This window comes from Oncorhynchus mykiss, chromosome 19, assembly GCF_013265735.2.
Source record: "Oncorhynchus mykiss isolate Arlee chromosome 19, USDA_OmykA_1.1, whole genome shotgun sequence".
Lineage (NCBI taxonomy): Eukaryota > Metazoa > Chordata > Actinopteri > Salmoniformes > Salmonidae > Oncorhynchus > Oncorhynchus mykiss.
Genome location: NC_048583.1, coordinates 39240878 through 39264794, shown reverse-complemented (window position 1 = coordinate 39264794; position 23917 = coordinate 39240878). Strand labels below are relative to the sequence as shown.

Below are 23917 nucleotides of genomic sequence, written 5' to 3'. Positions count from 1 at the left end.
CAAACACAGTTCACTTTCATAGCATCCACATACAAACAGCATGATCATTTTGCTTGTTGTCTAATTCCTTTTTGCATCTATGTGCTCTGCAAGTCATAATTACTGTGTAAGTCTACAGAAGGGGGTGAGAACTATGAGCCTCCTAGGTTTTGTATTGAAGTAAATGTACCCAAGTGGAGGACGGAAACTAGCTCTCTTCCGGCTACACCATGGTGCTACCCGACAATGCTGTTGAGGCTACTGTAGACCTTCATTGTGTTGTAATAAATGATTTGGTGACGTGAATATATTTAGTAGAGTTTTATCTAATCTCTTTTTTAACATTTCAATATTTTTTTTAAATGAAATTCACTGAGGAGGATGTTTTTTTCCTTCCTCCTCTGCAGAACCGCCACTGTGTCAGACTGATTTGTAATAGATTATCATGGCCCAAATGAAAAAAGTAAACATTGGCTGTTGATTACATAACTTTTTTTACATTGTGGGGTCAGGAAGAAATGTTTATATTAAAATGAGGTTGCGGGCCATAACCCCAAACCTAGCTAACGTTAGCCACCTAGTTAACGTTAGCCACAACAAATTGGAATTCGTAATATATTGTACAAATTGCAATTTGTAACATCATACATATAGTAATTCGTAACATGATATACTAAATGGATGATGGACAGCTACAAATTAATACATCATACGAAACGTAACTTATCACACTAAAAGGATCACCGATGTACCTTTACTATGTTATGTCTACCGCTGATTACAGGTTGCCCTAGTTTAACATAAGTGAAAGGAATGAGTGTCGAAAATCAGCAGTAGAGGTCCTGAATAAAATATATATATCTATATATGTGACTCTATGCAGGAACAATCTAGCTATTAATTATATTTCTATGGAGCCCCAATACTTTGCGCACTTCCGGTGTCCGCCATATTGCATTTCTGTCCATGTTGAAAACATAACGCGTTCGTGTATCGTAGTAAAAAAAATTGTCCAACTCTTCGTATTGTTTTATTTTGGGGGATCTTAGTTGTTTCTTTATAATTACTACCTGAAGGGTAGCAACACACAACAGCCAAGATGCCGCGTATAATGATCAAGGGGGGTGTATGGCGAAACACCGAGGTAAGTTGGCATGGCTAACGCTACGGTGTGCTGCTAGCTAGTTTCCAACTAATATTCAAATAGCTTTAGATTGGTAACTAAGTCAACTCTTACGCCAGGTTAACTAGCTACCATGTCAATTTATTGATTTAGCTACTCAACATCGTGTAATTCACTGGATCACGTTAGTTGGCTAGTCAACTAGCTAGTTAACAGCATTAACTAGTTTAAGGTAGCTAGCTAGTAACGTTAGCTGTTTATAGCTGGTGTATTTAATGTTATTTACACATAAGCGTTGCTCGTAATATGGTTGCAAAAAAACTTGAGTCCGCGGTGCCAGAAGTGAAATAAAATGTTGCTGGTGGTCCGGACGGTTGATGAAGATTTAACTAAATAATCGATTCCCAATCGACTCCCATTTATTTGTGTGAAGATTCCGTCCCGCTAGGAATCAACACATAGGATTCAGTATTTTTACAACATTGGAGACTGAGTATTTTGCCGCAATCTACTTCCGAGAACAAACTCTTACATTTTACATAGCAAAAAAAGAGCGAGCTGGATAGGGGTGAGGCGTAGGCAGGCAGGTCGGTCACCAGGCAGACGGTCAGAACCGTGCATTGGTCATCAAAAGCTGTATTTCGCAATAGCTTGGCTTGACGTTTCTCGCAAGTCACTAAAGTAGGGGATATAAATGAGTAGGCTATTCTACACGCAACATACCGAAAGTTGAACACACACTAGCATCTTTCCTAACAAAGAGAGAGAGAGCATGCGCCCACGAGGGAGGGAAATTAGGGGTAGACGGTTGAAACAGTGTGCGTAAGCTATATCTTGGTAAACTGTATCTCGCAATGTTTTGACTCACCAAAAGTATATTCAAGTATAGATTAGCCAATCAATGATCCAGTTAATTTGGCGCAACGATCTAAGGCACTGCATCCCAGTACTTGAGGCATCTCTACAGACACCCTGGTTCGATTCCAGGCTGTATCACAACCGTCCCATAGGGCGGCGCAAATTGGCCCAGCGTCGTCCGGGTTTGGCTGGTGTAGTCTCATTGTAAATAAGAATTTGTTCTTAACTGACTTGCCTAGTTACATAAAACGAATATAAAAAATATTTATTGATATTAAACATCACCAAATGCATCATTTTAATTAGGCAGTAAATGTGCAATATAAAGTATGGTGCCTATAGCTTATTTAATGAAACTCTGGCTGTTATTGTTCTTTAAGCCACAAGGTGTTTTTTTTTCTTGGGCGGATGGTCAGGGGGCTGGAGCATAATTACAAATAATTTAACGCAGGAAGCCCAAACATAATATTTGAGTAAAACGTAATAATTTCAAATCTTGCATACATGTGTATATCACATATCTCTATTATGCGTGGGGATACTTTTGAACAGATTTCCTTAGTGAAAATCACTTGGAGCTGATTTGCTACTGTTTTTAGTCTTTTTATGTTTTATATCCACCCCCCAACAACTTTTTGTTTTAGCTCAAAACATGGGGGGCCAAGTAAATATATTCGCCCATGGGCAGACAGTTGAGGAACCCCGTCCTAGTCAATAGATCACCAATTATCCACTGAGTTAAAGTGTTGCAAATATGGTTCAGCAGCTCAAATCAGCAGGATGGTGGGCATTTTGATCAGTAAGCATGTCTACCATTGAGCGCTAAAATAATGATTATGATCACACTTCCCCAATTTAAATATTATGGGGACATCTATAGAGTTGACGTTGAAATATCTAAACGCCTAGAATAAAAACCTTCACTCCAGGGGCCTCATTTATTATTATTTTTTCTGATTGCTTAGGCACTATCTTTGAAACTATAGGCTATTTTTGCAAAACTCTACACACTAACCACAGAACCGTACACCAAACCAGCAAAACATTATACATCTCTTGCAAAAGCAAAAAATTATTGCAAAACTCTTAAAAAAATGTATTTTTGCATCAATACAGTACACACAAACCATAATTTGAATAAGCAAACGAAGCACCAATTATGCACTTGGTAGTATAAATGAAAAACACTTGTAGCTTTTTCTGTGTACAGAGCATAGCAGCTTGCAATAAAGTTTTGTCATACATGTAGTAAACACACATACACACCAAATGTGTAAGCATGGCTGTGTATTCCGAACATAACATACTATCAAATACGTATAAGGGGAAAAAGTCTAAATAAATCTCAATGTTCTAACACTCCTCAAACGACAAGCGCAGTAGAAGAAAACAAAAACATTTGTGCTATAAAAAAAATAGGCAACCATCTTTGTGGGTCATCACGTGCGATGTTGTCTTGAGCAAGGCAGCGTGGAAAGTATCGCCTGGAGTGCCGTATCCAGGCCTGGCATGACCTCTGATCGATGTCTCCACAAGCCGCCTCCATTGCCTGTAGAACGGGTATGTGTTGGTGGGGCTGGCGATCAGACACCTTCCACACCATGCAGAGAATAACTATTCAATATGATTCAAGAACGTGTGTGATGAAAAGTGGGTGACCTGTGAACCAATTGCGGACCACAGCAGCCCAGTGGAAACTAACAGTGTCCCAGATGATAATGTACCTGGGCTGCTCTGGCCCCTGGTGACTAGGGATTCGTCTGTTGTGGAGGGTATACAGAAATGTGATAATGTGTGCGTTGTTGTATTAGCCTAGGAGGTGAAAAGTCGACCTCTTCCTCCAGATACTGGTTTTCTTGCAGATCTGTAAAAACATTTGAATGGTTTTAGTGATAGATCCTTCTCGTTATGAAAGTATCTTACATATTACTGTACCAGTAAGACAACACTTGCAGTTACTTACCGCTCTCATTTGGAAATATCCGGATGATACCTGTAACAGTATAGTGGCTCAGATTTGGTTGAACCCTTTGCCCAGCGTCCCTCATGCTCATCCCATGGTTGACAACATTGTCAAAAACACTCGCTCTGATTTCAGCAGTTATTGTGTTCCTGACTCCTCGTCCTCTCCCTCTTCACCGCCTCCTTCTCGTCCTCCCCTTTTACTCTCTGTCCAATATTGGCCTCCATTGTTGTGTAAACCAAATGTTTACCTGTGGCCTATTTATAGTGCTCAAGCTCTGATTTGTAAGTCAACTCATTAACCAAAAGTGTTTTCACATGTGTCAATGTGGAAAGGCAATTGGTGAAATAGTGTAGCAATGTAGAGACAAGAGTTTACAGTTTTGCTGAAAGTGTTACTAAATTACAGACTGGGTGTAAAGCAGAGAACGTGCATTTAGTTTGGCACACTTGGGAAATGCATTGGCTACAAGTGTTAATGGTTTCAGAGACAGAAGAATCAGTTGGTGTTAAAGCATTCAGAAAAAACTGTAATGCATTAAATTAACATGTTGTAGGCTGTCATTATAAATAAGAATTTGTTCTTTACTGACTTGCCTAGTCAAATAAAGGTCAAATAAATATTGTGTAGGAACTTCTAAAATACTACTTACGAACAGGATTTAGAATGGTCCTACGCATAGAAAGTGTAATTTATCAAACAATCCTACCAGTAGGCTCCTGAGTGGCACAGCGGTCTAAGGCACTGCGTCTCAGTGCTAGAGGCGTCACTACAGACCCTGGTTCGATTCCAGGCTGTATCACATCCATCCGTGATTGGGAGTCCAATAGGGCGGCGCACAATTGGCCCACCGTCGTACGGGTTAGGGGTAGGCCGTCATTGTAAATAAGACCTTGCTCTTAACTGACTTGCCTAGTTAAATAAAAATAAAAATAACCATTGATAAATACTAATTGTTCGCAGTGCTCGTGCATGACCTTGGCTGTTAGCATTTCCAAATGCCCCTGATTAAACATATATGCTCAAAATCATACCTTTAAAACCCGTGGAGAATATTCAACGCCACACCATGAAATACAAGGGAGCAACCAAAAAAGATGCGACAAATGACTGAAATAGGGGTGCTAGTGTCAGAGATTTATTTGGCTCGCTTAGTTGTGGCTTGACCAGTAAAAATAAAAACAAAGCTACAAAGAGAGGACCATTTAGGACAATACAAGTTGCTTTAGCAATGACAAATATAGCCTACTTCAAATGAGTAAGCAACACTCACCAATAAGCCATCCATCCTGCTCCCCCCTGTAGGCATATAGGCCAACATTGCTGTTCTGAAAAATGAACGAGTCTAGAGTTCTACCTGGCCACCACGTTCAGCAGTGTCTTTTGCACATCACATAACTTATCACCTGCACATAGAGAGTGGAATCCTTTTCTGTTCACATAGTTGAAATAGTTTTGCCGTCTATTGGGTCTTTTGTATTTGGGAACCCATTGATGGCATCATGGCAAAGAAACCCCTCTTGACGTCAATCTGTTGTGCGATGGTGTATGGAAATTGTATGCGTTACTGTTCGTTTTGTTGATTGCATCCAAAACATTGGCTCGTCAAGGGCTATGCGATGCCTATCGGCAAGCTCCCGTTGAAAGTGCCCATTGTCAAAAAACAGACGCTGGAGAGCACTTGGATGTGCACCGGAATGGCATGTTGGCTTTTTTTAAAGGAGGTTTTAAATCGTTAACATTGGCTCATCATATCTTTTCCCAAAACCAATCTGTACTTTCTGTAGAAAAAGACCCACAAGTCTCTAAAAACACGCTCTGTGAAATGCAGCGTGTGCTAACTCTTTAAACAGAGCAACATCCGGCTCTCATTCGATTTCCCATTATATCTTTTATAGTATTTCAACAACGGTTTCACTTTCACACATGCCTCTAAAATAAAAAATGACTGTACTTTATATGGATTATTGTCATAACGAATGCACTGATGTGGTCAAATTATATGCCTGTCAAAATGTTTCATGAATTCACAATGGAAATACAATGAAATCAAATAATGTCTTGATTATTACATTCACAATTTTACACATTTTCAACATGTTTTCGCACACAAGCGTATGTTCATTTTGATATATCTCACACTTTGTATGGAAAAGACCCTACGCGTGGTTTACGCACAGAGTTGTGCCTACGCATGATTAATAAATGAGGCCCAGGCTTCCGTCATAAGCCAATTGAGGGAAGTTTAAAATAATTATAATTATACAGGGGGCTGTTTGGAAAAACAAATCCTTTGAGACTTGTACTAACACACGCTTGCATAATATTTAGATAACCAACGTCTCTAGTAATACTAGTCCCGTCCAATCAGGGCTAGGCTATATAACATGGCAAAGAGTAGGCTTTTTGGCATAGTGTGCCACATCATCCCATGGGATCTGTTAAGGCTACACAGAGCAGAAACATCACTCAAATATTCTAGTTCCTGAACATCATCTTATATATTCAAACCGAATAGGCCTTTTATAAGTTGCTAAGCAAATGGGCAGCATCATGTTCTTGCCAATCCTCCTTCGAATGCAATATTAGTCTTCCTAGTTCCTAGTAGGACTCCAATCTCCAATAATTAGGTTGTGTGTGCGCAACAGTTTGTTTATTTTGCGACTCGAGTAAGAGTCGACTACTTCGACTCACACCACAGGAGTCTGAGTCAACTCCTAAAATCCTGTCGTCGTTCACCACGAGCAGCAGGTTGACCTTTATTGTCATTAGTCTTACCATGGAGGCATAACTGAGCGAGTTTTGCTGGTTGGGCCAGCTGCAAAGTCAAAATTGGCTATCGTAAAAATCAATGAATTATTATATATATATTTTTGCTTTATGGTATTAATTTAAGATTAAGGTTAGCATTGTGTTTAGGTTTAAAATCAGATTTTATGACTTTGTGGCTGTGTCAACTAGTGACTGCTGGTGAGCTGCCTCCGGGGCTAGCCGACTAAACTCAACGATTTACAATGGAGTTGAGCGGCAACTAGTGTGGACGAACTGGAGTTACGACTACACAGAAAATTAAGTTATAACAAAAACTACAGATTTCACCACGCAAAGAATAGCCCACATTTACACAGGACTATGTAATTTAACTTCTGGCTTCCCGTGGACCATTCAGTTTTTTGCAACCCATTAATGAGCCACGCTAGTGTGTAAATATACTAGTGTTGCTAAAAGTAGCTTGCTAGATGAACTTCAATTTAGCTAGTTGACACTGGCTAGTAGGCCCTTTCTCTACTTCCCCAGAGTCAGATGAACTTGTGGATACCATTTTTATGTACCTGCGTGCAATAGCTTTAGTGCAATTACTGGAAATATATCTACCCATAGTCTTCCCGGCATCGGCTCACGAATGCATTAGCATCCACAAGTTCATCTGACTCTGGGGAAGTAGAGAAAGGGCCTCATTACCAAAATCCCAAAGTATCCCTGTAACACTGTCTATGCTGTCTATCTTTTGAAATAGTTTGTCTGCAGCTGAAGGTGAATTTCCCTCTGGGATCATTAAACAATTAATTAATCAATAAAACAATGCCCCTCCCCCTCTTTCTCCCAGGATGAGATCCTGAAGGCAGCGGTGATGAAATATGGGAAGAATCAGTGGTCTCGTATTGCCTCCCTGCTGCACCGCAAGTCTGCCAAACAGTGCAAGGCCCGCTGGTCAGTATGTGTGTGTGTGTGGCATTAGAAGCTGAGCCCCAACACCAAAGAAGACTGAGTGGTTTCTGTCTGTCTGTCTGTGTGTGTGTGTGTGTGTGTGTGTGAGTGTGAAAAGTGGTCTGTGTGTGTGTTTAATCTGTTGTTTGTGTGTAGGTATGAGTGGTTGGATCCAAGCATTAAGAAAACTGAGTGGTCCAGAGAGGAAGAGGAGAAACTACTCCATCTGGCCAAGCTGATGCCGACCCAGTGGAGGACCATTGCTCCTATCATAGGACGCACCGCTGCCCAGTGTCTGGAGCACTACGAGTTCCTGCTGTAAGACGCGCACACACTTTGTCTTTTTGTTCAGAGAAGACTTATTGGAGTGATCTTATGCTCTTTCTTGATGTGTATATAGAGACAAAGCGGCCCAGAGGGACAATGAGGAGGATACAGCTGACGATCCAAGGAAACTGAAACCTGGTGAGATCGACCCCAACCCTGAAACCAAGCCCGCTAGGCCTGACCCTGTGGACATGGATGAAGGTACACAGTGCAACTTATCCTCTGGTCATTGTTGTGCTGTCATTTTGTATGGTAAAAATAAATAAATGAGACTAAACCAGCCGTACCTGACTCTGTGTGTAGATGAGCTGGAGATGCTTTCTGAGGCCAGAGCTCGTCTGGCCAACACTCAGGGGAAGAAAGCTAAGAGGAAAGCCAGAGAGAAACAGCTGGAGGAGGCCAGGTACATCTTTTGCACACGTCTGTGTTTCAATAGAGCTGGGTTGTGAATACAACAAATGCACTATTTGTGATTGTGGCAACTGTTATGCTGTGGCACTTGCTGCATAACGTTCAGCACAACCTTCAGACAGACATTTCATAATTTGCTCTGTGCTAGCGCCAAATAAAGAAAATAAATATACAGCCCTGACAAACACGCACGCCCTCTTTCCCCCTCCCAGACGTCTGGCTGCTCTACAGAAGCGCAGGGAGTTGCGGGCCGCAGGCATCAATGCCCAGAAGAAGAGGAAGAAGAAGAGAGGAGTGGACTACAATGCTGAGATCCCTTTTGAGAAGAAGCCTTCTCAGGTAACACACCACACTCACGCAGACATCTCACACACATTGATGTATTATTTGGGTGCTAAATGCTCAGTATGATTCCAGGGTTTCTATGACACCAGCATGGAGCTCTACGAAGGTCTGGAACCAAACTTCAAACGCCTGCGACAACAACACCTGGATGGAGAGCTACGCAAGTCAGTCACACAAACACACTAACTCTTCTGGGCTAACATGCTGTCTACACCGCTCGCGTTAGGTGCATCTACCTATTTCAGCGCCCGGCTTTTTACGCTTCACATGCTGCAATTCCCGCCTTTCTCATCTCCTCATTGGTTTTTAGGAGCATGTGATGTCCACACTCCAGTCCAGTTGGTGGTGGTAATGCACCTTTAAAGTTGGTTGCCAACTGCCATATAAAGTCTGAAGAAGACTGAAGAAGGAGAAGAGATTAATAGAAACTAACCTGGTTTACCCCTTTGTCTGTGGATTAATTGTTGGAGTAAATATGGGTCAAAATTCTACAAAGATCCAAGAAAAAAAAGCATCTTGTGCATTTCAGGTGACATTACAACCCAATGTTTATATCCCAGGACAAATTAGCTAGCAACAGCAAACTAGCTAGCTAAATGTCCATTAATGTTTCATGTGTTTCCACCTGTCCCCAAATTAATATAATTGGTTCAGAGTTCATTTTGATATTTCAACATGCTTGTCCTGATCACGTCTGTTGGGGATGGACAAAATCAAAATGCAGATGCACGTGTGTGCCCGGTGTAGTCAGCATGTCACACTACATGTGGGTTGAGCTGTGTATAGGTTATATGTTTTTCATTTGAATGTGAAGAGGAGAGACCTGTGTGTGTCTGACATTATTTGTGTCCTCAGTGAAAAGGAAGAGAAGGAGAGGAAGAGGGATAGACAGAAGATCAAGAAGAAGAAGGAGAGTGATCTTCCATCAGCCATCCTGCAGACCAGCGGAGTAGCAGAGTTCACCAAGAAACGCAGCAAACTGGTGCTGCCTGCACCGCAGGTAACACTGCTGTGTGTGTTCATCTCTGATGAATAGCTAGAAGAAGTGGTGGAGTTAGGTCAGGCCAGTGAAGTTTGACTGTGTCTGATGTTGTGTGTGTCTTGACACTTGTGTCTTTCTGACACTGTGTGTGTGTGTGTGTGTGTGTAGATCTCTGATGCGGAGCTGGAGGAGGTGGTGAAGCTGGGTCAGGCCAGTGAAGTGGCTCGTCAGACCGCAGAGGAGTCTGGGATCACTAACTCCGCCTCCTCAGCCCTCCTATCAGAATACAGCCTCACCAACAGCGCTATGGCAACTGGGCTACGCACCCCCAAGACCCCTGCTGCACAGGACAAGATACTACAGGTACATACATTCCCTCTCCCTTTTTCTGTCTCTCGGGATATAACATGAAGCAAGCTGTTCACCATACAATGTGAGTCATGACATCAAATGAATGCCAACACAATATCTCTGACATCATACAGGTAACTGCCAAAATAAAGGAACACCCAACAAACGCCCAACATGTCTTAATCGGGGGTTCGTCCACCACGAGCTGCCAGAACAGCTTCAATGCGCCTAGGCATAGATTCTACAAATGTCTGGAAATCTATTGGAGCAGTGGTTCCCAAACTTTTTATAGTCCCGTACCCCTTTAGACATTCAACCTCCGGCTGTGTACCCCTTCTAGCACCAGGGTCAGCTCACTGTAAGCCTGCCACACGCACTATACAATACATTTATTACACATAAGCATGAGTGAGTTTTTGTCACAACCCGGCTCGTGGGAAGTGACAACGGGCTCTTATAGGACTAGGGCACAAATAATTGGAAGCAATAATTTAGTTCTTTATTTAGCAATCTTACATATAAAACCTTATTTGTATGGGCTCCCGAGTGGCACAGTGGTCTAAGGCACTGCATCTCAGTGCAAGAGGCATCATTACAGTCCCTGGTTCGAATCCAGGATGAATCGCATCCGGCTGTGATTGGGAGTCCCATAGGGCGGCGCACAATTGGCCCAGCGTCGTCCAGGTTTGGCCGGGGTAGGCCGTCATTGTAAATAATAATTTGTTCTTAACTGACTTGCCTAGTTAAATAAAAAATACATTTGTTCAGTGAAAATTGTGAATAACTCATCACAGGTTAATGAGAAGGGTGTGCTTGAAAGGATGCACTTAACTCTGCAATGTTGGGTTGTATTGGAGTCTGTCTTAAATGATTTTCCATACACAGTCTGTGCTTGTATTTAGTTTTCATGCTAGTGAGGGCTGAGAATCCTCTCTCATAGGTATGTGGTTGCAAAGGGCATCAGTGTCTTAACAGCCTGATTTGCCAAGGCAGCCCATCCAGAAATCTGGCAGTGGCTTCTGATTAAATTAAATTTTCACAGAACCACTTGTTGCAATTTCAATGAGGCTCTCTTGTTCAGATATCGGTAAGTGGCCTGGAGGCAGGGCATGAAGGGGATAATGAATCCAGTTTGTGTCATCCATTTCAGGAAAGCACCTGCGTAATTGTGCACCCAGGTGACTCGAGTGCTTCGCTGTATCACGTTTGACTTTGTCTGTAGACTTGTTCGTTTGCACACAAAAAATCATATCGTGATGAAAGACCTGTGTGTTGTTCTTGGTAATGCAGACCGAGAAGAGCTCCAACTTCTTAATCGTAGCCTCAATTTTGTCCAGCACATTGAATATAGTTGCGGAGAGTCCCTGTAATCCTAGATTCAGATAATTTAGGCGAGAAAAAGCATCACCCAGATAGGCCAGTCGTGTGAGAATCTCGTCATCATGAAAGCGGTCAGACAAGTGAAAATGATGGTCAGTAAAGAACTTTATGCTCGTCTCTCAATTTAAAAGAACGTGTCAGTACTTTCCCCCTTGATAACCAGCGAACTTCTGTATGTTGTAAAAGCGTTACATGGTCGCCGCCCATATCATTGCATAATGCAGAAAATACACGAGAGTTCAGGGGCCTTGCTTTACAGTGAAAATGGTTAACTTTGTTATTGTCCAAAATGTCTTTCAAGCTGTCAGGCATTCCCTTGGCAGCAAGAGCCTCTCGTGGATGCTGCAGTGTACCCAAGTGGCAATTACTTGCACACGCGTTACCCCTCTCCCTGTCATGGCTTTTGCGCCATCAGTACAGATACCACGTCCATTTGATGTCACAAAGCTGTCCAGTACTTATCCTCTCCTGTTATCCTGGTTTGCAGAAGATGTCTTCCTTAATTGACCCCCCATAAACGTAACAGACATATACCAGGAGCTGTGCCAGACCCGCCACATCTGTTGACTCATCCAGCTGTAACACATAAAATTCACTGGCTTGTATGCGAAGCAGTAATTGTTTCAAAACATCTCCTGCCATGTCACTGATGCGTTGTGAAACAGTGTTTGATGAAGGCACTGTCTGTATAGTTTTTTTTGGCCTTTTTCCCCAGTGTTGTCCCAGCCATATCTGTGGTAGCAGGAAGAAGGAAGTCCTCCACAATAGTATGGGGCCTGCCTGTCCTAGCCACTCGGTAGCTCACCATAAAATACGCTTTTAGCCCTTTTTTATTAATGGTATCTGTTGCTTTTATACATGTCTTTACTACTCAAGTCGTCTTCATTCTCGCTCAAACTCCTGTGGCTTATTTTTCAAATTGGCATCGTTTTCGAGCAAACGGAATGAGCAGCAGCTACGTTTGGCTACATACCGACCATTAGTGGAATTCCTGCAAGAGAGTAACGGTTAATGTGATTGCATGTTCATTATTTGACTAGGCTACCTGTATTTGACTTTGTTGTTATTTCGCTGAACACTAGATGGTTTCATTAAAAAAAAAATGCAAGTGAAACGAGGCTACTCAGGCGAAACAAATCATCACCCAAATGTATAGCCCCTTTGGAAAATCTAAATGGACTGTTTGAAAATGTGAATCACATTTATATTTGACGTACCCCCGACGGCATTGCGTGCACCCCTGGGGGTACGCGTACCCCAGCTTGGGAATAGCCGCATTGGAGGGATGCGACACCATTCTTGCACGAGAAATTCCATAATTTGGTGTTTTGTTGATGGTGGTGGAAAATGCTGTCTCAGGCGCCACTTCAGAATCTCCCATAAGTGTTCAATTGAGTTGAGATCTGGTGACTGAGACACACACCCTTTAAACTGCCTATGCTCCTTTGAGTCCCTCTCTCACTCAGATCTCTTCTAGCCATTGTAGCCAAAATAATGGCCAGCTGTTCATTTTTATACATGACTCGAAGCATGAGGGAATGTTAATTTCTTAATTAACTCAGGAACCACAATTGTGTGGAATGACCTGCTTTCAATAGTTTGTATCCCTCATTTATTCAAGTGTTTCCTTTATTTTGGTAGTTACCTGTATATATATCTCTCTCTCTCTAGGAGGCCCAGAACCTTATGGCTCTGACTAACGTAGACACTCCTCTGAAAGGAGGTCTGAACACTCCTCTTCACCAGAGTGACTTCTCAGGAGTCACACCCCAAAGACAGGCAGTACAGACACCTAATACTGTACTGACCACACCTTTCAGGTACACACGTGAGCCATCCACACACGCACACACGCACACACCCCGACAGGCTATTGACACACACTGTTTTTGTTGTAGGACCCCCGGTCCAGGGTCAGAGGGCAGTATGACCCCCCAGGGAGGTTTAACCCCTAAAGGACCCGGTACTGTTACCCCTGGAGTAACCCCGGGACGCACCCCTCTACGAGACAAACTCAACATCAATACTGAGGAACAACTAGCGGATCCTGCCTACGCTAAACATCTGGTAACAAAAACGACTTTTGAGTTGGCTACTGTTTTGTATGAGTTTGTGTGTGTAACTGTTTAGTGTGTGTGTGTGTGTGTGTAGCAACGAGAGTCGAGGGAGCAGCTGAAGCTGGGTCTGATGTCGCTGCCAGTCCCGAAGAATGACTTTGAGATTGTTCTACCAGAAAATGCAGAGACTCAACTGGAGGAAATGGAGACAGAGACAGGATACATAGAGGATGCCTCGGAGATAGAGCTACGCAGACAGGTATACTGTAACGCATGCATACTTCTCATAAAGCTCTACTGTAGACTATCCTACCTATGTCTGTGTGTGTGTGTTGCAGGCTGTTCGGGACGCAGAGAGGGAGAAAGAGCTGAAGCTGAGGCACACTGCTGTACAGAGGACTTTACCCAGACCATCAGAGGTATGCACACACACAGTGACACACTATCTCACACACACCGAGTTCCAGTGCATCACTTTCTCCCCTTCCCGGCCCTGACATTAGCGACAATACTAATGCAAAATTGTGTAGGTGAATGAGTCCATCCTGCGTCCAATGGGAACAGATCCTCTGTCAGAGCTGCAGCATGCTGAGGAGATGATCAAGAAGGAGATGATCACCATGCTGCACTTTGACTGTCTACACCACCCACCAGCCAACCAACAGGTATGTGTACACGTGCACACACAGGGCTGCATTTGGCGCAGAACTGACATTCTTTGTTTATCCAACCACAGCGCAGCAAACAACGAGGGCCTTCCTCCACCTCCAACAATGCAGAACACATCGCCCACCTGGACAGACACCCCTACCAGCCAATCAGCAATGAGGATTTGGCACAGGTAAAACAAAGACACAGACACACCTATTAGCCAGTGTTGCCCAACCGTTTTATTTTCTTAATCGCAATGGTCTTCATTAGGGGTGTGTTGAGTAGTCTTGCAAAACAAGTATCGTAACGGATATGGGCAATTTCCTAAACTATTATTATCAGAGTATTTTTTTGTAATTATCCGTTATTGGGGGGGGGAAAGTAATTTTCGGGTGCCGGCACGCATTTTTCTCATGTCAGTCAGTCTTGTGCGAGGTTCTATGTAGTCTAAATAACTCAACTGTCTGTCTGTAAAGAGAAGTGTTGGCTGTAAGTTGATCCTGCTGCTCTGATTGGATAGAGTGAAGCTGTATTTCACGTCCACTTGCTTCATAGTTTTACCTGATCAGTTTTCCTTGCATGTTTTTGGTCTGATCATTTTTCGGTCTGATCATAGATTGCTTATGCCTGCTAAATCACATGGCGAGGAGGTTTGCTATTAATGTGCATAATATTTAACATGCAGAGCAAGGGTAGGGAAAAAAATTAAACCAATGTGTGCTTGGCTGCCCACTGCAAGTTTAGGACACACATCTCCTAATCTGCAGTCTTTTTTGCAGTGAGAATGTGTAGTGAGGTATTTTGCCTAAATCTACAGTGCATTCGGCAAGTATTCAGACGCCATCCCCTTCATTACAGCCTTTTTCTAAAATTGATTAAATAAAAGGTCCCTCACACAATACCCCATAATGACAACGCAAAAACAGGTTCTTAGAAATGTTTGTAAATGTATGAACAAAAAAATACGAACCTTATTTACATAAGTATTCAGACCCTTTGTTATGAGACTTGAAATTGAGCTCAGGTGCATCCTGTTTCCATTGATCATCCTTGATTGGAGTCCACCTGTGGTAAATTCAATTAATTGGACATGATTTAGAAAGGCACACACCTGTCTATATAAAGGTCCCACAGTTGATGTCAGAGCATGTCAGAGCTAAAACCAAGCCATGAGGTCGAAGGAATTGTCCGTGGAGCTCCGAGACGGGATTGTGTCGAAGCACAGATGTGGGTTAGGGTACAAAAAAATGTCTGCATCAGGTCCCCAAGAACACAGTGGCCTCCATTCTTAAATGGAAGAAGTTTGGAACCACCTAGACTCTTCATAGAGCTGACTGCCCGGCCCAATCAGGGGAGAAGGGCCTTGGTCAGGGAGGTGACCAAGAACCTGATGGTCACTCTGACAGCTCTTGGAGTTTGCCAAAAGGCACCTTAAGGACTGTCAGACCATGAGAAACAAGATTCTCTTGTCTGAAACCAAGTCTCAATGTCCTTGAGTGACCCATGAGACTTGGACTTGAACCCGATCGAACATCTCTGGAGAGACCTGAAAATAGCTGCCCAGCGATGCTCCCCATCCAACCTGACAGAGCTTGAGAGGATCTGCAGAGAAGAATGGTAGAAACTCGCCAAATACAGGCGTGCCAAGCTTGTAGCATCATACCCAAAAAAACTCCAGGCTGTAATCGCTGCCAAAGGTACTTCAATAATGTACTGAGTAAAGGGTCTGAATACTTGGGTAAATAATTATTTACTTACGTAAATAAATAAATGTAATATTTCCGTTTTTTTATTTGTAATAAATTAGCTACAATTTCTAAAGCTATTTTTGATTTGTCATTATGGGATATTGTGTGTGTGGATTGAGGTGGGGGGACTATTTAATACATGTTTTAATAAGGCTGTTAAGTTAACAATATTAAAACACTTCCATTTTTTTCGATCACGAGTAATATCCGATCCGACTATCAACTGTCAATTTATGGATACGATTACGAGTATGGCAATGTTTCCACACCCCTAGTCTCCATCAGCTGTGTTTTCATCTTTTCTAGTATGCCTCAATCCTAAAATGAATAGGAAAGGTGGACACTGTCTAGATAGAGTACAATAACATCATTGTCCACGCATAGGGCTATTGCGGTGACCACAGTCAAATTCCAAGTGACCATTGAGTCACGGTTATCTTCTCTTATGCACTCCCGACATTAGTAGTACCCAACTCACTAATGATCATCAGGTTCTAATGGCCTCAAACTCAGGGCTCTATTGTCCCACTAACCACTCTGACATCAATGCAAATGCAATTGAAAATCACAAACACATATCAAAAGAGAATCATGCTTTTAAAACTCACCTTTAGGCTACATTTTTTTTTACCTCACTGTATCAAATCAAGCATTATTTATGCATCACTTTTCAGACATGGAATGTGCTTCACATGAAAAACAAATAAACAATGAAAATAGAAACAGACATTTTTACTACATTTTTTTTAAAAACAAATTCTAAACCAATTTAGATGATCAATTTGAAGAAAAGTTGTGGATGTTTCAAAGCCAAACAACAAAATGGACAGTGCTTTCTAATGTGATGATTAATTCAAAGCATTTAAGAAATTGAAAGTAGAACTTATTCGTTTTAACTATACAGTGCCTTCAGAAAATATTCGCACCTTGACTTTTTCCAGAAAGTTAAAGAATATAAGTTTAAAAAAAGCCCATTCAAAATAAGACTATCCTGATTTAGATATGTATTTATTATGGATCCCCATTAGCAGCTGCCAAGTCAGCACCGACTCTTCCTGGGGTCCAGAAAAATTAAGGCAGTTATATACAATTAAAAACATTTGATTACATTTCACATCACAACATATATCTACAACACAAAATGTATGTGTTTAGTAGTAGTAGTAGCGTTAACCTCAATTAGTCAACTGGTCGATTCGTTTTTTTGTCAAGCAGCAGCAAATAATAGTGGAGACATCAAAACTCTGAAATAACACTCATGAAATCATGTAGTAACCAAAAGTTTTTAACAAATCAAAATATATTTGAGATCCTTCAAAGTAGCCACCGTTTGCCTTGACAGCTTTGCACACAAGATTTGCCAGTTCTTGCTGTAAGATGTTACCCCACTCTTCCACTAAGGCACCTGCAGGTTCCCGGACATTTCTGGGGGAATGGCCCTAGCCCTCACCCTCCGATCCAACAGGACCCAGACGTGCTCAATGGGATTGAGATCCTGGCTCTTCGCTGGCCATGGCAGACCACTGACATTCCTGTCTTGCAGGAAATCACGCACAGAATGAGCAGTATGGCTGGTGGCATTGTCATACTGGAGGGTCATGTCAGGATGAGCCTGCAGGAAGGGTACCACATGAGGGAGGAGGATGTCTTCCCTGTAACGCACAGTGTAGAGATTGCCTGCGACTATAAACGCAAATCCGAACATCACCCCTGGTGAGACAACCGCGACTCGTCAGTGAAGAGCACTTTTTGCCAGTCCTGTCTGGTCCAGCGACGGTGGGCTTGTGCCCATATGCGACGTTGTTGCCGGTGATGTCTGGTGAGGACCTGCCTTACAACAGGCCTACAAGCCCTCAGTCCAGCCTCTCTCAGCCTATTGCGGACAGTCTGAGCACTGATGGAGGGATTGTGCGTTCCTGGTGTAACTCAGGCAGTTGTTGTTGCCATCCTGTACCTGCCCCGCAGGTGTGATGTTTGGATGTACCGATCCTGTGCAAGTGTTTTGTTACACGTGCCACTGCAAGGATGATCAGCTGTGTGTCCTGTCTCCCTGTAGCACTGTCTTAGGCGTCTTACAGTACGGACATGGCAATTTATTTCCCTGGCCACATCTGCAGTCCGCATGTCTCCTTGCAGCATGCCTAAGGCACGGTCCCTGCTCATCTGCGTGAACCTGGGCATCTTTCTTTTGGTGTTTTTCAGAGACAGTAGAAAGGCCTCTTTAGTGTCCTAAGTTTCCATAGGTGTGACCATAATTGCCTACCATCTGTAAGCTGTTAGTGTCTTAACGACCGTTCCACAGGTGCATGTTCATTAATTGTTTATGGTTCTTTGAACAAGCATGGGAAACAGTGTTTAAACCCTTTACAATGAAGATCTGAAGTTATTTGGATTGTTATGAATTCTCTTTGAAAGACAGGGTCCTGAAAAAGGGACGTTTCTTTTTTTGCTGAGTTTAGATGAGGTAGTCATTCAAAAATCATGTTAAACACTATTATTGCACACAGTGAGTCCATGTAACTTATTATGTGACTTGTTAAGCACATTTTTACTCCTGAATTTAAGGCTTGCCTTAACAAAGGGGTTTGAGTACTTATTGACTCAAGACATTTCAGCTTTTCATTTTTAATACACGTGTGAACATTTTGAAAGACAATTCCACTTTGAAATTGTGGTATTGTGTGGAGGCCAGAGACAAATATACATTTAATCTGTTTTAAATTCCGTCTGGATTATAACAGAAGTCGAGTGTTGTGAATACTTTCTGAAGACCATTTTATATGAGCCCAAAACAAAAACCCAGTTAAAATACATATTTTTTGCGGTTATACAAAACAGAGCCTACCACATATTATGCAACAATTCTTTTTTAAAAAACACAGATTGAAGATGTGTTTTTGATACAAAATTGTTAAAACTGGCCCATACTCAAATTAAACTAATTCTAATCGTCTGAGTGTGGACTGTATTATTATGCAAACTGGATGGATTGCTTACTTTATACTGCACTCCAAACGTTCTATCTTTGAGTATGGGAGAGAACATATAGGCAATGCTGTTGGTTTATTGATTGTGCAAGGACGGCTTACAGAGTTTGCCTACAATTATAGTGAATTTGTCTTTTCATAATTTTCATAGTTAAAATGCTGACCCCATTTACCTTTGGCTAAAGAATGACTCATCACCGTGCATTTCCATCTCTCTCCTTAAATCATTTCTCGAGTGCGTGGGGATGTCAATGGGTTAATTAAATGTTTCATTGTGAAGACATGTTACTAGGCAGCAGGTAGCCTAGTGGTTAGAGCGTTGGGCCAGTAACCGAAAGGCTGCTGGATCGAATCCCCGAGCTGACAAAGTAAAAATCTGTTGTTCTGCCCCTGAACAAGACAGTAACCCACTGTTCCCCGGTAGGCCGTAAATAAAAACATGTTCTTAACTGACTTGCCTAGTTAAATTTAAAAAATGCTATCGATATTCCAGAACAGATTTCACTTGGTTTCCCAAATTAAGCACCGGGTAGCTGCAGGAACACGGTTGGAGAGCCCATGACAGAATATCGCCTGTCGTGCAGCGAGAGGCTGCATGCTCCTCAGTGGTTGATGCGTGAAGTGAAATAAGTGTTCTTGCAATCCTGTGTGAAAGCGGCGTTGCCACTAGAAAGAGGGGGTTCCAGCTGCTACTACAGTGAGCTCCAAAAGTATTGGGACAGTGACACATTTTTTGGTTTGGCTCTGTACTCCAGTACTTTGGATTTAAAATGATACAATGACTGAGATTGAAGTTCACTGTCAGCTTTAATTTGAGTGAATTTAAATTAATATGGGGTGAAACGTGTAGAAATTACAGCACTTTTTGTACGTGGTCCAAAAGTATTCAAACAAATGAACTTATGTATGTTAAAGTGGTGAAACGTTCATTATTTGGTCCCATATTCCTAACATGCAAGGTGATACATCAAGCTTGTGACTCTACAAACGTTTTGGATGCATTGGCTGTTTTAGATTATTTTATTTTGTAGCAATTAATCATAAATAATGTATTGCCATTTTGGAGTCACTTTTATTGTAAATAAGAATAGAATATTTCTCTAAACACTTCGACAATGTGGATGCTACCATGATTACGGGTAGTCCTTAATGAATCGTGAATAATAATGATGAGTGAGAAAGATAGATGCACAAATATCGTACCCCCAAGACATGCTAAACTCTCTCCATTACACTAGCAGGGGAGGTTAGCATTTTTTGGGCGGTATGGTATTTATGCATCTAACTTTCTCACTCATCATGGTAGCATCCACATTAATGTAGAAGTGTTTAGGAACATTCTATTCTTAATTACAATAAAAGTGACTCAAATTACATAATACGTTATTTACCATTTCTATTGGGCACGAAATAATCTGAAACACAACCAAAACAAGCAGCAAATGCATTCAACAAATTTGTTGAGTCACAAGCTTGATCTAGTCATTGCGTGCTATGAATATGGGACCAAATAATAACTATTTGCTATTTTAATAGACGTTAATTTTTCCCAATACTTTTGGTCCCCTAAAATGGAGGGACTACGTACAAAAATGCTGTAATTTCTAAATGGTTCACCCGGTATGGATGAAAATACACTCCAATTAAAGCTGACCGTTTGCACGTTAACCTCAGTCATTGTATAATTTCAAAACCAAAGTGCTGGTGTACAGAGCCAAACAACAAAAAATGTGTCACTGTCCCAATACTTATGGAGCTCACTGTATATTTATTTCTCACCTCCTCAGTTATAAAACCGGAATAGCCGGGCAATTCGAGTGCATACAGATGCCATGTATTTTCCCCTGCCCTTGTTCCTACCCATTTGATAATGGGCCCTTCTAAATCGAAACAAATTTGACATTTAGTGTTAGAGAATAGCCTGATGGGTGAAAATGTGATCACTTGATGAGAGAACAGGGTGTGAAGCCTGAGGCAAGGCATATGCGCACTCACTCCGGAATGGGATAAAATATACTTTCTATTTTACTAAATTCAAAGTTCAATTATATTATTCTTAAAATAAAATAATGGCACGAGACTTATATCTTGCCTGCTAAATGAACAAGCCTACAGCCTATGGGATAACCTGATAACAAACAGTAGGCCAACTCGTATTCGGTTCTTCTGAAATACATGTTCTTATGTTCCTTTAAACATGCCTAATAAATAATGGATTTATTGTGATGGTGTATATTAAATTAACTTTTTTTTAAATGTAGATATTCCAAAGGCGTGCATCAGTGGTTTGTATGCATGGAGGCCTAACATGTTTGTTATTTTAATGGTCAATTACCGTGAAACTGTCTATTTGCTTGACAATAACCGGTTGACAAAATGTCATGACCACCACAGCCCTATCCACGCAATGTGAACATTTGCTTGAAATGCATAAAGGATCAAATGTATCTTCTCCCCTCACCCCAGGCCAGTGAGTTGCTGAGCCAGGAGATGGAGGTGGTGAGGGCAGGTATGGGTCACGGGGACCTGTCCATGGAGGCTTACAGCCAGGTGTGGGAGGAGTGTTACGGCCAGGTGCTGTACCTCTCTGCCCAGAGCCGCTACACCAGGGCCAACCTGGCCTCCAAGAAGGACAGAATAGACTCCCTGGAGAAGAAGCTGGAGGTGAGACCATGCACACACTATCATGTTCTTTATACACTAGAAGCTGCTGATTTCATAGGTGGCTTATATTATGAAGTGTGTGTGTGTCTATGATGTGTGAATCTGTATATTCCTAGATAAACCGAGGCCATATGACATGTGAGGCCCGTCGTGCTGCTCGTCTGGAGCGCCGTCTCAAGGTGAATATATACACCTATACTCTTTCTGTATTTGTCTAAAGGTGTTTCTAAACAGCACCATGTGTGTGCTCTAGACCTACTGAAGCATAATGGTGATCTGTGGGAGCAGTTATATTGTGTGTGTGTGTAGGTGTTACTAGGAGGGTACCAGTCCCGTGCTGTAGGCCTACTGAAGCAGCATGGTGAACTGTGGGAGCAGGTTGAGCAGGCAGCTACAGAGCTCCACACCTTCACTGAGCTGAAGAAACAAGAAGACACAGCTATACCCCGCAGACAAGAGGTACACATATTCACGCACACACCTGGCCATATCACACAAACATCAGGTTACGTACACACACACAGCAGCTGACACAAACTGGAGGCATGTGAAGTTGCTTAATGGACTTAATTTTCTCATTCTGTCTAGGCTCTAAGGGAGGATGTGGAGAGACAGCAGGAGAGAGAGAAGGAGCTGCAACAGAGATATGGAGACCTGCTGCTGGAGAAAGACGCTCTGCTGTCTGCCAAATTCTAACATGCATACACCATACGTGCTTACTACACACAGCAAACACATAAGACCAACACATACTACGAAAACACATTGAGTAAATGCACACACGCTGCTGGAGGTGTCTGCTAAAGCACAGGATCATAGCCACCCTCGTCTCCCTCAGCAAATCTGTGAGAAAAAAAAATATTGTGCTGATTTGCTTTTTATTTTCCAAAGTTAAAAAGACATGCAAGTGAATGAACCTATTGTAACTCCGCCTCTATGTTTTGATGTCATGGCCCAGTGCTGTGAGCATGCTAAGTAGTTACCTAGTGTCAGTTTGTCCTCTGACTAGTGATCAGTGGTTCATGTCTTGTCATTGGAATAAAAGAGATCAATAGAAATCTGATTTCTCGTTTGGTGTTTGTCCCATGGTGACAGATTGATGTTAACCTTCAAATTCCTGACTGACCATGTTCACTCTTATCCATGACTGTAAGCTGTAAAGTGTTGAAAACATGCGCCAGGAACTGTTCCAATAACTACATTCCTGCTTTGAAAGAGCTCAGTAATTGTACCTGTCTGTGCTAAAGAAACTAGGCCCTAGGTCACGAGATGTGACACCTTTGTGCCCAGTTGCACTTCAGCACCCATGAGATACCTAGAGACACTTGTTCTTAGCAGTCTGCATTCCTCTGTCAAGGGGCAATTGGATGATAATCCATTTTGATACAATTACAGAAGTGTTGAAGGTGCCATATTGACAGTGTTAAATAACTAAGCAGTCAGTCTAATCAAATAGCTTAATTAAAGAGACAAATGTATATCTGAATAATGACATACACAGAGTGTACAAAACATTAGGAACACTTCTAATTTTGAGTTGCATCCCCTTTTGCCCTCAATTCTTCAGGGGATGGACTACAATGTTCACGCCAGTGCTTTCTGCAGTTATCAAGCTGGTTGGATGTCCTTTGGGTGGTGGACCATTCTTGATACACACAGAAAACCCCCCTCAGTGTTTGCATGAGTGAATCCTCTGGGACAGTCGTTCCAGTATTCAATCTTGTGGCTGCAGACAGCGAAAGGGAATGTACACCACACGCGCACACACACATCAGAGTTTTCTAATAATTTTTGCTCTCGTCCTCTAACTAGCCAACAGGTCTGCCACTTTCTCCCAGGACCCAGTCAGATTGAGGGGCAAAGAGTAAAGTTGGCTAGTCGAAGGTGTTCGAGTAATGCAATCCTACCACGATTTAATAGACTTTGTCCCTCGTTGGTTTTCTTTACAAACCACTGCTGCATTTAATGGAATTTTCTAGCTTTTTTTTCCTGATTTTAAATTTTTAAAATGTTTAAATCAGAAGCTTCTGAATCTGGAGGGAGAGTGACTTTATAATTAAAGGTAGATTCCACGAGATGACGTTGCCAAAATCAGCACTGAGTGGTATGGCTAAAGAAAACCACTGTAGGCGAAAGTCAAGGAGTGAAGTCGGAGTTGGTACATGTAGGTCAGATACTAATGTGGTTTTCCAACAGCAAGGCTCAGATCAACGAGACACGGTTACGAATTGTTAAAGGTTTTCTTTAATGTTGAAATAAACATGTGTATCACACACAAACTGAAATCATAATATATGTGTGTACATTGTACAATCACTTAGTGAGAGACTCATGTACTATATATACAAAAGTATGTGGACACCCCTTCAAATTACTGGATTCG

The 23917-nt window shown here is 42.0% G+C and overlaps 1 protein-coding gene across 1 annotated transcript; it reads left to right on the top strand.

Moving 5' to 3' along the window:
• The first annotated feature begins 914 nt into the window (after window positions 1-914).
• Window positions 915-22597, top strand: cdc5l (CDC5 cell division cycle 5-like (S. pombe)). Its single transcript, XM_021574172.2, has 19 exons — window positions 915-1123; window positions 7531-7634; window positions 7788-7949; window positions 8032-8159; window positions 8262-8361; window positions 8582-8708; window positions 8787-8878; window positions 9570-9714; window positions 9865-10059; window positions 13099-13247; window positions 13326-13494; window positions 13579-13743; window positions 13823-13903; window positions 14015-14149; window positions 14221-14325; window positions 21337-21534; window positions 21651-21713; window positions 21844-21993; window positions 22123-22597. The coding sequence occupies exons 1-19, from the start codon at window positions 1079-1081 to the stop codon at window positions 22228-22230; spliced, it is 2421 nt and encodes an 806-aa protein (XP_021429847.1). The 5' UTR covers window positions 915-1078; the 3' UTR covers window positions 22231-22597.
• Window positions 22598-23917: the final 1320 nt, after the last annotated feature.

What these genes read in the sequence shown, in the direction of transcription:
- cdc5l (XM_021574172.2), top strand. Translation starts at nt 1,079, where the DNA reads ATGCCGCGTATAATGATCAAGGGGGGTGTATGGCGAAACACCGAG. An exon ending in AAACAGTGCAAGGCCCGCTG is followed by an intron (nt 7,635 to 7,787) that starts GTCAGTATGTGT and finishes GTTTGTGTGTAG; the next exon opens with GTATGAGTGGTTGGATCCAA. An exon ending in CACAGGACAAGATACTACAG is followed by an intron (nt 10,060 to 13,098) that starts GTACATACATTC and finishes CTCTCTCTCTAG; the next exon opens with GAGGCCCAGAACCTTATGGC.